The sequence below is a fragment of the Gossypium arboreum genome, chromosome 2, assembly GCF_025698485.1.
Source record: "Gossypium arboreum isolate Shixiya-1 chromosome 2, ASM2569848v2, whole genome shotgun sequence".
In the NCBI taxonomy this organism is placed as follows: domain Eukaryota; kingdom Viridiplantae; phylum Streptophyta; class Magnoliopsida; order Malvales; family Malvaceae; genus Gossypium; species Gossypium arboreum.
Window position 1 is genome coordinate 112,208,295 of NC_069071.1, and position 15,906 is coordinate 112,224,200.

Consider the following 15,906-nt stretch of genomic DNA (forward strand, 5'->3'; position numbering starts at 1 on the left):
TATTAATAAATAAAATATATTTTAATAATAACATTCATTAATTAATAAATAATAAAATATATAAATTTTAAATAAACTAAATTTTAAATTAAATAATCAATTTACTATTTTAAAAATATATATAATTATTATTTATAATAAATAATTATATAAATTATAAAATATTTTAAATAATATAATATATTAAATTTATTAATATATCAATTATATAAATATAAAAATATAAATATATAAAATTTAATAATATATTATTAATAATCAATTTTAAATTAATAAATTAAATAATATACAATAAATAAAATAAATATTTAAAATAAAAAAAATATAAATTATTAAATATAATCAATATTTATAATGATAATATAATATATTATAAAAATATTAATTTAAAAATAATAATCTAATAAAATTATATAATAAATATTATTAAATAATATATAAAATATATATAATATTTAAAATTATAATTAAATGTATAAATAATTAATAAAATTTAAAATAATAATAATTCAAATTTAAATATAATCAATATAAAATATATAATAATAAATAAAATAAAATATTAATTTATAAAAATATAAAATATTTAATATATTTAAAATTAATAATAATATTAAATAAGAAAATAAATTAATAAAAAATAATTAAAAATTATTAATAGTAATAATAAATATTTATATATTAATAATAATTTAAATTTAAATTTAAATTTAAAATTAATGCACAAATAATAAATTATTATTAAAATATTATAATATATATAATATTATATATATATATTAAAACATAACTCACAATATAATTTTAATATATAAATTTAATAAAATAATATACAAAATATAATATATTAATTTTATAAAATAATATTAAAAATTTTAAAATTAAAATATTATTTTTAATTAATTTAATTAATCAAATATAATATTACATTAATAAATTTAAATATATAATAAAAATAAAATTAAATAATAAATTAATTTAAAATTATTAACAAAATATTAAAATATTATAATTTAATTAAATTTAAAATAATTAAGATCTATTAAATACTAAAAAATAAATTAATACATATGATTAAATTTGAAAATTAAAATTAATTAAAATTAAATTCAAATAGGATTACAAATTAAAATGATTTTTTAAATATTTCAAAATTATTAAAATATATTTTAATTTAACTTAAATCATATTTCTAAAATTAATAATATTTGAAACATTGTCTAAAAAAAATAAATTTATAAAATATAGCAAACTAGACTAGTAAATAAAAATTATTTTGACAATTAAGTATTATTAAGTGAAATATAATATTATTATAAATGTAAATTATTTATGGTTCTTCTATAATTGTATATTCTTAAATGTATTTAAATTTTAAAAAAGTTAATAATTAATAATTTACTTAAAAATTTAAATTAATTATTACTATAAGTTGAATAAAATGTAGTCAATATATATAATCTAGTAATTTGTAAGTTATTTGGTAATTTAAGTAATGATTATTATTTGTTAAATATATAAAATTAATTAGTAAATCATATGAAGATTAATTAATTATTAGAGATTTATAAAATTAATGATTTGAATAATTAGGTATTAATTTAATAATATTTATTTAATTTATAAATTATTTATAGTTTAATTTTTACGATTTAATATGATACTAATCAATATTCAATTATTGAAATTGGTTATATAGTTCTAAAAATGTAACTATTTCAATTATTATTTGAAATTAAATAAGTAATTAATACATAAGATACTAATTTAGATTTTATAATCTTTTTAGGAAATTTGATGTAATTTTTTATGATATTATAATTTTACCTCTAATATTTCATCTTAATTTGTAAAATTGATTATTATGATAGTAAATTATCATTTAGTTTATTTATATTCAACTTATATCTGATCAATTTATAATATTTTGACTTATTTTACAATTATAAATTATCACGTTATGACATATTTTAATAATATTGAATATATGTGATTTAATAAAAATTTATTTACAATTATAAATTAATTATAATTATGTAAAATAATCGAATTATAATCACAATAGTATATACTTGTAATAATTATTAAATTAGGAACAATTAAATATATTTTAAATTATATATTTTATATTAAGCATTAATAAATATAGATCATTTTTAATTGTAGAATTGAAGTACATTTAATGTCATTAACTGAATTATCAAGTTGACTTAAATTATGAGTTATTCAATAGTTTTATTTTATAATAGAAAATTTACTAAAATTTTCATGATGCATTTTAATACTCGATAGAATTAATTTTATAAATTTAATATGACATTAAGATATGTGATCATTTACTTGAACATTTATAATAAGTTAAAGAATCATACAATGATTAAGCTAAATTCGTGCTAATTTTTATTTAATAAATGTTATAATTATACAATTATTTCAGTATATTTATAAAATGTAAGTTGCATCTTGATATAAGAATTATTATGATGAATTCTAATATATTTAAGATTATAATGTCATATTTAATTATCATTTATTTATTTCATTCAGTGATTATAGTTTGATGTAAGAAAGTTATCATTGAATTAACTAACTCAAAATTAAATTGTAGACTTCTTTTATGTTCAAAGTTTGATTTTTTATTTAGATAGAATAATGTTGAACGACTTTGAAACATTTTGAAAAATCTGTCAGATTAACTTTCTATGATTTAGAATTCTACAGATTTATCTTAATGCGTCAATTATATTATGGTATTACATTATAGAATTTTATAAATTGGAACATTAATTTCTTAGTAATAAAATTATAAATAAATTTAACTTTTTTCAAAATTATCTTATACAATTAGATTATATATTAGTCAAATTTTATATATCTGTAAAATTATTATAAATATATTGTTTGTTAATATTAGAAAATAGAAATAACATTATCAAAGAAGTCATATTATATATAGATAAGTTTTAAGCTAATGTAAACTCATATTTATAATCAATTCAAACCTTTGCATAAAATTGAAGATTCGATTCATTCTTTAAAAGAATATTTAAAATTAGCTTAATATCAAATTGTGTAATGACTATATGTATACGTGTTTATGTTATTGTCAAAATAACATTACAATGTATTCACATATTAAAAGAGAATTTCATTATTACGTTTGTATGTTAACTGAACTATGATAACTAAGAAATGCATTTATCAAATTTAATTTTTAGATATTTTATTATGATAATGCATACTTGTAAAATTTTAAAAACATATTTATATTATTTAAATTTAATAATTTTATATATTTTTATTTATTAAAAATTACATGTAATTATCTTTACATTGTTTATCGTTTACATTATAGTAATATTTATATATTACTACATATTTAATTTTATGTGCTGTAAATTACATGATATAAAATATTATAAACTAAAGCAAGAGTCGGTCCGTGCTTGGACCTTGAATATTCTCTCCACTATGAAAAGTTACAAAATAATCACCTAACTATTCAAATTCATCTTATTATTAATATTATCACTAGTTGATTACAACTTTTAAATTTGACAAAATAGCAATTTTAACTCTCAATATTATAAAGAAGCGCAAAACTCAATATAATAGAAACTCCGAAAATTCAAGATAATAAATTTCATATTATCTTATTTTTTTAAATTTACCCCAATACTATAAAGAAGAGTAAACAAAAATACTAAATTACATAATAATGCATAAGTGTAGAGAGTTAAATTATTTATAATAAAAAATTTGACATATTTTATAAATGTTGAGAATTAAAATTGTTATTATGCTAATTTTAAAAGTTACCATTGTTAGTTAGATGGTGACCAGAAAATATAAAATTGAATAATTGGATAACCATTTTGTAACTCATATTTGGGTGATCAAAATAGAAATTTACTAATAGTTGGATGATATTTTGTAACTTTTTATAGTTACGTGACTAAAAAAGAAGTTTATTAATAGTTGAGTGACTAATAGTTAAATTTACCCTAATAATGATATGTTATAATTACGAAAATAACTGTAAATAAGATAAGGCCATGTTTGGGGCGAAAACTCGAATATAAAGGCCCGCGAAAGTAAAGCGCCCGCCCCCTTTCTTTCTTTCTTAAAACTCAAAATTAGGGTTTGCTTTAGCAAAATCCCTCAGCATTCTCTGCTAGATTTCCCTCCTTTTCTTCAAATTTTCCTGCTCGGTAACTTCTCTTTGCTTTCTCTTTCTAAATTCATGTTCACTGTTCTCGATTTTTTTCTTTGTGCTTAATGCTGATTGTTTAATCTCTCTCTCTCTCTCTCTCTTCGGTTGGCCATTTATTGAATTCGAAATTGTTGTAGGCTTTCTGTTTTTATATTCTGAAGTGATAATCCATGAACATGAAGTCTTGAAAAACAATGGAATTCGTATTTCTGTTTGTTTAAAATTTCATGAATTTGTTGTTGAAATAGCGTTGTAAGCAATAGATTTATGAAAGAAATAATGTTTTTGCTCCTTTGCTGGAATCTTGTATTGTATCCCTTCAATTTCTTTATATTCTCCCTTTTAGTTTAGTTCAATTTCTTATTGCTTACTTTTTGCCTTTTGTGTTTTTCTTTCCCTTTTGCCTTTTTGGTGAATGCATTTTCCCAGATATATAATTAAACGGTAGAACTGGCCATTGTTTTTTTTTTTTGGGCAATCTATTATCTAACTTTCAAGAATTTCACTTTGTTGCGCATCTGAATCCTCTTGATTGTCGTTCAGAACTTTCTCTTTCTTGTCTCTATTACTATTTGTACTATTTTGTAATTCCCTCTTTTGAGAGTCATTCAAGTTGCGACTCCTGTGAAAGCCATATTATCTTCATGGCACAGATTCAAACAAAATTCTTATTCTGCAACTCCATTTGGCCTCTCATTTTTGTTTCCTCCTTTCCACATTTGGACTCTTTTCTTTTGTCAATGCTTCTGGCTTCTGTGCTTCCTTCACAGTTGCTTTGCAAGCTTGGTTTACTAGATTACATAAAATGCCAAGGACAAGGGAAGAGATTGAAGAGCAGGTGGACCTTGATGGAGACAATGATCCTGAGGAGACTATAGAGGAAGAGGTTGAATATGAAGAAATAGAGGAAGAGGAGGAAGTGGAAGTTGAGGAAGAGGTAGAAGAGGAAGTGGAAGTAGAAGAAGAAGAGGACGAGGACGAGGATGCTGAGCTTGTTGATTTCCACAAAGGCTCTGATGCTAATGAGGGGATGGATGATTTTGAAACAGAGGAAGAAAAGAAAAAGAAGCATGCGGAGCTTCTTGCACTTCCTCCTCATGGGTCAGAGGTTTACCTTGGTGGTATTCCTCATGATGCTTCTGATGAGGACTTGAGGAGATTTTGTGAATCTATAGGAGAAGTCATAGAGGTAACTTTTGCTAATTTCACAATGTCTGGGTGTATTATTCTTATTTTGGCTGACTTGGTCATGATTATAGGTTAGGATAATGAAGGAGAAAGATTCAGGGGAGGCCAAGGGTTATGCTTTTGTGACCTTCAGATCCAAAGAGTTGGCTTCCAAAGCTATTGAAAATCTGAACGGTTCTGAATTCAAGGTGAGAAAGAATGGTCTGCTTTTAGGATCTACAGATTCTAGTAGGGCTTAACATTAAATACGTGCTGTTATTTGTTTGTATCCAATTTTCATCTTCTTTTTTGCTTCCTATGAACTAAGTAGACGAATAGTGGCTTTGTTTTTTTCCAATTATTTTCGCCCCTGAAGCTTTTTTCTATTTTCTTGTTTACTCTTTTTGCCTTCTTCAGGGGAAGAAGATAAAATGTTCAACATCTCAAGCAAAGAATAAGTTATTTATTGGTAATGTTCCCAGAAACTGGGGGGAGGAAGATGTGAAAAAGGTTGTAAAAGATGTTGGTCCTGGAGTCAATTGTATTGAATTGTTGAAGGTTTGTGCATTAGTGCATTTGTTGTCTGTCACTTCCAGATTTATGAAACTGATGTAATTCAATTCAAAGTTCCATTTCTTATGTGCCAATTTATATCAGCTATTGATACAATGAGCTTGACATTGATAGGATCCAATGAACCCTAGCCGAAACCGTGGATTTGTTTTCATAGAGTACTATAACCATGCATGTGCTGAATACTCAAGACAGAAAATGATGAAGCCAACATTTAAGCTTGATGATAATGCTCCAACCGTGAGTTGGGCGGACCCAAGAAGTGCAGAATCTTTTTCCAATACTCAGGTTTTTTAATCTTATTTGCTGAATAATGCTTTGTGGCTTTAATGTGCACGGGGAGTTGTCTAGTCATAATGTTTGATATATTGCAGGTTAAGGCTTTGTATGTTAAGAATTTGCCAAAAGATATAACTCAGGATCGCCTAAGGAAGCTGTTTGAACATCATGGAAAGATCTTGAAAGTTGTAGTTCCACCTGCAAAAGTTGGAAAGGAGAACAGCAGATATGGTTTTGTGCATTTTGCGGAGAGGTCAAGTGCCATGAAAGCATTGAAGAACACTGAAAAATATGAGATTGGTGGTAGGATATACATCTTGTACCTTACAGATTTTATTAACTTATGTATTTTCCATGGAGATTAAGGGCATCATTGATGTTATTTTATTGGGTTTTCTGTTATTGACAGGTCACGTATTGGAGTGCTCTCTTGCAAAACCACAAGCGGATCAGAAGTCTGGAGCATCTGGCTCCCAGAAGTCATCTCTAGATTCAAGCTTCCCACCTCTTCTCGGATATGGTTTAGTTGGGGGAGCATATGGTGGTCTTGGGGCAGGATTTGGTCCTGCTGGCTTTGGACAGGTTAGATACTTTTTTTCACTTTGTCTTCTCAGATTTAAGCCTTTTTATGCTCATTTGTAATTGGAAAAAGTTGGAAAGTGAAATAGTTGACATTTTTTTAAGGCAAACAATTCGAATGGGCTCAGATCTCTTTTAGATTGAACTTGGGTTCTTTATTTGTGAATAAGACAACTGGGTGATTAATCTAAAATTCGCACATAAGTCTGCACTGGTTGTATCCTGTTATTTCTCTAATTCTCCCTTCAGGAATGTAAAGGAACATTGCACTTGATAAAGAATAAGAAAGGCATCATTCTTTCCTACATCAAAATTTCTTATAATAAGTTTGTGAATATCCTATGGTAGACATTATTATGCGAGTTGACCGTTAGACATTGCCTATAATAAGGTGCCACTATTAATTTTGACCTTTTGAATGCGTATACTTGATTATTTGTTTTTCTTTAGCACTATTTTATAATGTTTTACTTATATTTATGTTAAAATCTTGCAGCCATTGATCTACGGTCAAGGTCCAACCCCTGCAGGAATGGCAATGATGCCAATGCTTTTACCTGATGGAAGGATTGGATATGTCTTGTAAGTTCTAACAATGCTTTTGTAGTGCAATTGATCATGTGAGCCTGTGCTATAGTTATGTGTGCATGCGTGTGTTTTGACATGACTGGTGCATGTGCTACCCATTCATTTCTTATTTTCTTTTAGTCCATGATTACACTCACTTGAGAAATTGCTTACATTTTGGTACAGGCAACAGCCTGGAGTGCAACCGCACACCCCTCCACCACAGCCCCATAGCAGCCGAGGTGGTGCTAGTGGTAGCAGTTCGAGTGGTGGAAGGCGGAGCAGCAATGACAGTAGCCGAGGACGGCGTAGGTATAATCCATATTAGTTTAGTTCCCAATTTCATGTTTAACAGAGTCTGAAACTTAGAACGAATCTGCTTGAGTTGTATTTGAGGCTAAGCAGTAAGGATTACCCAATTAGTTTCTGTTTTGACATAATTTGATGGCAAATGTAGCTGTAAAACCATAACTGATATTTATTTGATGGCTGATGCCAATTCCAGTGATCAAAATTGCCCATTATATTTTTTATTTTAAATTATAATTATATATTTATATTAATCATTCTTTTACCTTTTTTTTAATACATATCATGAGCTGGTGGGTCTAGCTAGGCCAAAGCAAAGAAAATAAATAATTTTAGCCACAATTGGCTTACACCATAAATTAGTTAAATTTATCTATTATAATCTGAGTTCAAATTAAATAAATTACTTCAGATGTTTGAAATTGCTAATATTTTAATTTAGTAAGTTAAAAAAGTTAGGCTCCTAAATAAGGATTTTTTTACTTTAAATGAATTAATCTTTATTCAAAACGATGTAAATATAAAGCTGTCTTTTAATTATTTTTAAATATTAAATATGATATTTTGTACGAATTCTTTCTCATATTTTTATCATAAAATTTAATTATCAAACATGTTTCCATGTTGACATTGTTGAAAACAAATGTTTAATTTTATTTATCAAATTCTTTTATCAATTTTTTAAAAAAGTAAAAAATACTTAAATTTTTATATTTAAGTTTAGATCATTATCCAGAAACATAAACATAAAGAAATTCGGATAAAATATTTTTGAGTACTAATATCAATATTTAGTTTGAATATATTGTTGATGATAATTAAAATATTTAAATTTAAATATTAATTAAATCCATAACATCTAAATAAATAAAAATATCCATAAATATCATAATTTGCATTATTCATCATCATTCCAAGTACTTTTTATACGGAATTTGCAAGTCTTATAATTTTTTGCTCATGTCATGCTAAAATGTATTCTTTTGGTCGCCTTCAAAATAAAAGTTTAATTCTGCTATAAATCCATTTTGCTTTAAGAAGTTTTAGATTTAATAACTATACTTCAATTTGATCATTTTAGTTTCTATATTTTTGAATTGGTCAACCTTAGTCTTTGTATGATTCTAATTTGAATTTTTAGTCCTCACCCAAATAATAGCAATTAAATTTATTTAATTAAATTCAATTACTAGTTTTATATTATACGTATAGTGGTAGATTTGATTCATATTCTCAAATTGGATCATTATAAGTCTATATACTTTTCGAATTTTAAAATTTTAATCTTGATGCAAATGACCGTTATTAATCTATTAATTAAATTTTTAGTAAGTAATATGTAAAAATAATAAGAGGATAAGTTATCATATATATGACAATATGTTTGGCACATCGATTTTAGAAATAACGAATTTAATTTAATAAATTTAATAATAATTGTTTGGTGATGGCTGAAATTTTGAATTTTAGAAAATATAAAGACGGATCAAACTAAAATACAAGAAATTAAATTCACATTTTTGAAAAAATAAATAAATAAGAGAATTTAACTTAAAATAAATAAATTTGAGATTTAGAAAATATTAATCTTTTATTCATCCATAGAAAATTAGTTACATACTCCACACAACTAATACTATTTTGAGCAAAAGTAAAATTTACAGAGATTATCATTTTCGGGATTTGTAATTATCACTCTTAATAATATTATTTCGAATTTCTTCGAAAGCTTGAGTTTCAACATTGCCTTCAATATTATTGTTGATCCTCCATCATTTGTTGATGTTGTTGGCAAAGTTCACAATATGGAACAATATCTTTTTGTTTCAACCTCTTAATAATCACAGGCAAAATAGTTTTCGGTGCATGACGGAGCCTATCCACTAACCATGGCCCAGATTCATTATACATTTTCACAAGGTATCTATAATTAGAACTTGTGAAATACTCATCCACGTCCGCCATTGTTGGTTCCTTGATTTTCCGTTCACTGATATCTTGAAATAGTTTCATTGCGTTCTTCTTCGTGGAGCGCAACCATTCCATCTGCATATCCATTACAAACATCTCATCTTCTTTTCTATTCATCACCATTTCTTGTTTCGTAATCTCGGGACCTTTCTGTTTATTAGTATTGTATACACCTTTTGAAAAAGTACTGAAATTCAACACTTGTTTCCCAATTTCATCAATCTCAGTACTATGAACTCCCGATAGATTTTCCGGTAGAAGATAATAGCTTTCTGTCACCTTTTCAAGTTCTTCTTCTTCGGGTTTATTAATCTCCTTTTTGGGTTTTGTTAAAGATGATGACGATGGTCCCTCTCGTTTAACTTTATAGCTTTTCCTCACCTTTTCAATCTCTTCTTTGGGTTTCTTTTTTTTGTTACTCATTTTCGACTCTAATGACGGCCCTTTTTGTCGAGGTTTACAGCTTTCTTTAACAATGTCCACCTCTTGGTTTCGTTTTTTTCCTTCAGACTCCGATGATGATGATGATGATGATGTTGGTCGGCTTATATTCGTATAAAACTCAAAAAGATGATCAAAATCTTCCCCAAGAGCCTGAAAATTCTCAGCGATGGCGGTTTTCAGATCAACCATTATGATTTTCCCAGTACCATAAGAATATAAATGTTTCAACAAATCCAAATACTTATCGTAACTGGTTTGCTTCATTACCTTTTCACAAAACTCCATTGCTTCAGCCAATTGATCCTTGGTTTCATTCAAGCCATCGATTTCTCCATCTTCATCGGAAGCTAGCTTCCTCTTCCCTTTGTTACTACTATCTGCTGATTGGACTCTACGAGTTACGCCATTAGCAAAGTTTAAAACGAATTGAAACTGAGTAAAAAAACCTGGGTATTCACGAAGTAAAACTTCTACAATCTCATTCAAATGATAAACGGTGATTCCTCCATTGTTGAATTCATCGACACATTTCAACAAAAGCGTATATTGATCAGCTTTCATGTGTTCCTTCACCCTTTCAAGAAAAGCTTCCATCTTTGACTTGCGGAAATTCAAATCAGAGGCATCCATCTTAAACAAATCTGATTTACTGCTATTTCTTAAAATTTTTTTTTGAAGTTCTTTCTAATGAAATTTTAAGCATGAATTAAATACAAATCGGACTTTGTTTGCTAAAAGGAGTAGAAAGGCACGATTTTATTCAACTTAAAAGACTTATATTCATAGTTGGTATAGGAAAAAAAATAATACAACCGTCTTTTTTTTTTTTGACTTTTTAAGAAAAATGACCCAATAATTTAAAAAATCATAAAAATGACCCAACTTCCAGATTAATGATTGGGTTATGAATTTTAAGGTGGTGCCGCATTGAGTAGTGACGGCACCGAATTACGCTGTAAATCTTAAGTCATTCCCATAATTAATCTGGAAGTTGGGTCATTTTTATAATTTTTTTTAAAATTATAGGGTCACTTTTCTAAAAAAGATTTATATGTTACATAGTATAGATATAGATTTAAGGAAATAATAATGTGTAAAATATTCTAAAAAAAAGTCAGTTCTTGCATCCGCAGATTTTGATATCCTTGAAAATCATGGGGAAAAAAAACACCTAATTCGGCAAATGGATTAAACCCCCATTCTCTTCCATGGATGAAACTTGAGTTTCAAAGCCATTCTCATTAAGGCAATAAACATGGATCACAAACCCTAAACAATCACATAAAGATAAAGATAATGATGAATAAGAATTTAAATTACATATGATCAACAGGTGCTGTATTTGAATAACTTTACACTGAAAAGACATTTCATATGTAAAATAACAAAGAAAGGTAAATTAAGATTAACTGAAATCTCTGAAGAGCATAACAATGTTCTTCCCTAAAAAGCAAAGAGCACCAATGGAGTTTGTACCAAACATGGTCATTACATGATCAACTCATTCATAAGCAATTATTCTATAGAAAGCATCAACAACCATTTCATGGATGTTGTAAAATATAACTAGGTTTATATGTTGTAACAGCTTTAAACATATACTTACTTGGACTACTACTACCAGTGTTGATGTTCAATTCAAGGATGCATCTCGGGGTGGTTCGATCCATATGTTCTCGAACGGATCTTGTTCTCCCCAGTCATGGCACTCTTTGCGAGGGTAGTATCTACGGTCATCAACCGAGTATGATATGCATCGCTTTCCAAAGAACCGAACTTTAGAGAAGTAGACAACGTTCCTCATTGCACCAGGGAGTTCAGTTCTTGAATGAGATGACAAGAAACTAGCAAATAGCGTCACACCGTTAAGGGTTTGCATTTCTTCCCATACCATTTCGGAATGATCCAGTTTGAATATGATGGGGGTCTCAGTATTACAAGTATAGATAACTAAAATATCTCCATCGTGCTCTGCCATAAATTTTCCTTTCCACCAATTTTTGGCAAAAAAGTTCTCAGGGCATCTCGGAGGAGGCACATGAAGAACACTCCAAGCGCGCAGCAGCGGATCATAGACCCCTAACCAACCAGTGAGGCTAAGACAATAGAACATTCCACTGCAGAATACCATTTTGTTCCAAATGCTACTAACGAACGGCAATCGGTTCTGGTGATTAACGGTGGTCCACTCAGAATCCCCAGGACGACATGTGCTAATAGCGACAACAGTAGGACTGATGTGCTTAATCGTAAAAACCACACACAGGTCCGATGTTGGGGCATCAGAGAAGGCAACCATCTGATATGTCAACTCAAATCTGGGAAGCTTAATCATGTGCCGATTGAAGGGATTAAAGAAGAATACACCATGATTTCTGGGTCGGTACAGCAACAACCAACCATCTTTGGTGTAACAAGCCCTGGATCCTTGCAGCTCTGGCAGCTCGAGAGAGTAGGTTTTACGCTCTGCTGGATCATAGAACTCATACAAGCTACCATATTTTGGAAAGTACATAAGCCACGGTGATTGGTTAACCACCCGGACTGCAACTGCAACCTTATGCCACCTCCTACATACAGCAGAAGCTCGAACATTGTCCTCTAGTGTTAGGTGGCACAGAATCAATTCCAAAAGTTCCACAGGAAGATCAGCCCACGTTTGTAGCTTCAAACTCTCCTCCTCCTCGGTTGCTTTTTTTTCATCCAAATTTATTGTTTCAGCTAACCTATACAGCCAAAAGGATTATTGATATTCAAATGCCATTATCAGTTATAACTACTAAAAAGAAAAGGGTGGCAAAGAAACCCAGAGAAGAACCCTAAATTGCTGCATTATGTCGGACAGCTTATCATGCTTTAGAACAAATTCAGTGTGCAATGCTTGCTGTTTCTTGAACCTACAACTGATCAAGTTTTGAAAAAGAGCATATTTTTATCTTCCATTCATTACATATTGCATGCTAAAATGGTACACGCCGAAAAGGTACTTATTTGACTTAACCATAAACACTTCCCGAGTCCCAACCCCAAGTGGAAAATTTAAAGCAACAGTATGTACAGTTAGGAAAGAAACAACAACCGTCAGTTACACTTGTTGCTATTAGTCACTGTATTAAATATACAAAATGCTTCATATTCACATTCAATCGTATCTACCATTTAAGTCATATTCCTATTCAAGAAAGGCGTTATTTGTCGTATAGCTTAAAACAAAATTAGCAAATAACACATGCACCATGATTAAAAAGATTTTCTTTATAACCTTTCTTTGATAAGATCAATCTCTATAAATTTCACCATCTCAAGCAACGCAAAAACAACGATCAAACAGTTATAAGTAAGATCTCTATAAATTTGGCTCAAATAACACAGTCATTGATCAAACAGTGATAAGTAAGATCTCTATAAATTTGACTATTTCAAGTAACACAAGGATAATAATTTCCACATTGATTTCATGAAATGAAATCGATCCTGGTTACAAGAATGTTGATATTTTATCAAATCCTAAATGAAAACCTAAGGCTTTGTTAAGTAGCCACTTATTGGTAGTACAAAAGTCCAACAAAAGAAGTCACAAATCGTAAAACGACGTTAAACATGCAACCGTTGGTTTCACTTGTTGCTATTAGAAGTCACTGTATTAAACATGCAAAATGCTTCATATTCACATGCAACCATATCTACCGTTTAAGTCATATTCCTACTTAAGAAAGGCATTTTTGTCGTATAGCCTAAAACAAAATTAGCAAATAACACATGCACCATGATTAAAAAGATTTTCGTTAGAACCTTTCTTTGATAAGATCAGTCTCAATAAATTTGACTATCTCAAATAACACAAAATCGATCAAAAAGTGATAAGTAAGATCTCTATGAATTTGACGATTTCAAGAAACACAAGGTTCCATCATGATTTCATGAAATGGAATTGATCTTGGCTAGAAGAATGTTGATATTTTATCAAATCCTCAATGAAAATCTAAGGCTTTGTTAAGTAGCTGCCTATTGATGGTACAAAAGTCCACTAAAAGAAGTCATACATTATAAAACGAATTTAAACATGCAACTGTCGGTTACACTTGAAGCTATTAGAAGTCACTGTATTAACCATTTAAGTCATATTCCTATTTAAGAACGGTATTTTTGTCATATAGCCTAAAACAAAATTAGCAAATAACACATGCATCATAATTAAAACGATTTTCTTTAAAACCTTTCTTTGAAAAGATTGATCTCTGTAAATTTGGCTATCTCAAATAACGGAAAACATTGATCAAACAGTGAAAACTAAGATATTGGAACGGTATTTTTGTCGTATAGCCTAAAACAAAATTAGCAAATAACACATGCACCATAATTGAAACAATTTTCTTTAAAACCTTTCTTTGAAAAGATTGATCTCTGTAAATTTGGCTATCTCAAATAACGGAAAACATTGATCAAACAGTGAAAACTAAGATATTGGAACGGTATTTTTGTCGTATAGCCTAAAACAAAAGTAGCAAATAACACATGCACCATAATTAAAACGATTTTCTTTAAAACCTTTCTTTGAAAAGATTGATCTCTGTAAATTTGGCTATCTCAAATAACGGAAAACATTGATCAAAAAGTGAAAACTAAGATATTGGTTAGAAGAATGTTGATACCTCAATGAAAATCTAAGGCTTTGTTAAGTAACAGCGTATTGGAAGTACAAAGGTCCACCAAAAGAAGCCACAGATGGTAAAACAATTTTAAATTTTAATCCTCCGTTAACAGTACTCTGCATGCAAATGAGTTACTCAAGAACTTAACAAGCGGTAACAACTCAAAGACCCTTCTTTGACAGACCTTTAGAACCCCTAACCTTGTGGTGCAAAAGACACTACCAAAATTCAGTGACATGGCTGAAATACCCCCACATTCATTCATTTCAACATAATCTCCTTACATAAATACTGGATTTTAGGTTTTAAACCAGAAACCCTAGACATTCAAATAATTTTTTAGCATGACCAAGAAAAACCCAATTCCCAAAACCCAAATTGAGGAATTAAACAAATTAAAAATTCATTAAAACCCACAAGCTATTCTAAACACTAAAATCTTAAATTACTCTCAAAAACAGTCATTAAACGACAACAAAACAAAACCCAATTCACCCCAACTGTTTCAGATCAGAATTATTTTTTAAAAAAAATCAGATTTGATTAAATTTTACATAATTCAAAAAATAACACATTTTATCTCATATCAAGAACCCAGAAAACTCCAATTCATTTGAATGAAACCCTAGCATAGCAATTAAAAGTTTCATTTTCATCACACACACACCCAAAAAAAAAAAAAGCAAATGTTAAACTTATCAAATTGGCTACTCAAAACAAAACCCAGAAATAAAAACACTTACAACTTAAGTTTCCTTCTCTTTCTCTCAGCCATATCCTGCAAAAAAAAAAAAAAAAAATACCTGAAGTTTTCACTGTGTATTCTCAAAGAGAGTGTGAAATGAGATTATATATAAAAGGAAGCACATAAGCTCAAAGTGAAGTGGTGAAAATGAGTTAGGGGTGCAATCAAGTGTGGCTGATTCCTTCGTAATAAGGACAAAAGACAGCGAAACATGGATGCCACGTAATTCAATGGGCGTTAGGTTGAATTGACTTTGATGACGTGGCGTGTGTTTAATGGTTTAGTTTAGATGTGAAAAAATATTGACAGAAGATCCTATGGATTTATATGGTAAGCAGAAAGTAACAGCGGAGAAGGCTTTTGCCACCTGGTCAATGGTTTTCTCACCTCTAAAATTGAAAATGTAA

The 15,906-nt window shown here is 28.5% G+C and overlaps 3 protein-coding genes across 3 annotated transcripts; 1 reads left to right on the top strand and 2 right to left on the bottom strand.

The window, feature by feature from the left end:
- Window positions 1-4,027: 4,027 nt before the first annotated feature.
- LOC108460744 (heterogeneous nuclear ribonucleoprotein Q-like) lies at window positions 4,028-7,892 on the top strand. The gene is made up of 9 exons (XM_017760367.2): window positions 4,028-4,211; window positions 4,984-5,402; window positions 5,473-5,589; window positions 5,798-5,938; window positions 6,068-6,241; window positions 6,328-6,535; window positions 6,642-6,814; window positions 7,308-7,393; window positions 7,565-7,892. Exons 2-9 carry the CDS (start codon window positions 5,019-5,021, stop codon window positions 7,704-7,706), a joined length of 1,425 nt encoding a protein of 474 aa, XP_017615856.1. The 5' UTR covers window positions 4,028-4,211; window positions 4,984-5,018; the 3' UTR covers window positions 7,707-7,892.
- Window positions 7,893-9,150: 1,258 nt separating this feature from the next.
- Window positions 9,151-10,846, bottom strand: LOC108467266 (paired amphipathic helix protein Sin3-like 1). Its single transcript, XM_017767863.2, has one exon. The coding sequence runs from the start codon at window positions 10,730-10,732 to the stop codon at window positions 9,443-9,445; it is 1,290 nt and encodes a 429-aa protein (XP_017623352.1). The 5' UTR covers window positions 10,733-10,846; the 3' UTR covers window positions 9,151-9,442.
- Window positions 10,847-11,470: 624 nt separating this feature from the next.
- LOC108467267 (F-box/kelch-repeat protein At1g57790-like) lies at window positions 11,471-15,681 on the bottom strand. The gene is made up of 2 exons (XM_053025181.1): window positions 15,498-15,681; window positions 11,471-12,828 (listed from the first exon to the last, which is right to left on the bottom strand). The coding sequence occupies exons 1-2, from the start codon at window positions 15,527-15,529 to the stop codon at window positions 11,736-11,738; spliced, it is 1,125 nt and encodes a 374-aa protein (XP_052881141.1). The 5' UTR covers window positions 15,530-15,681; the 3' UTR covers window positions 11,471-11,735.
- Between the last annotated feature and the right edge of the window lie 225 nt (window positions 15,682-15,906).

Bases quoted from the DNA above. Each gene is read 5' to 3' on its own strand.
- LOC108460744 (XM_017760367.2), top strand. From the start codon at position 5,019: ATGCCAAGGACAAGGGAAGAGATTGAAGAGCAGGTGGACCTTGATGGA. The intron at 6,536-6,641 runs GTAGGATATACA...TGTTATTGACAG, and splicing joins TGAAAAATATGAGATTGGTG to GTCACGTATTGGAGTGCTCT. The intron at 7,394-7,564 runs GTAAGTTCTAAC...ATTTTGGTACAG, and splicing joins GGAAGGATTGGATATGTCTT to GCAACAGCCTGGAGTGCAAC.
- LOC108467267 (XM_053025181.1), bottom strand. From the start codon at position 15,529: ATGGCTGAGAGAAAGAGAAGGAAACTTAAGTT. The intron at 12,829-15,497 runs GTAAGTGTTTTT...TTGGCTGTATAG, and splicing joins AAGAGAAGGAAACTTAAGTT to GTTAGCTGAAACAATAAATT.
- LOC108467266 (XM_017767863.2), bottom strand. From the start codon at position 10,732: ATGGATGCCTCTGATTTGAATTTCCGCAAGTCAAAGATGGAAGCTTTT.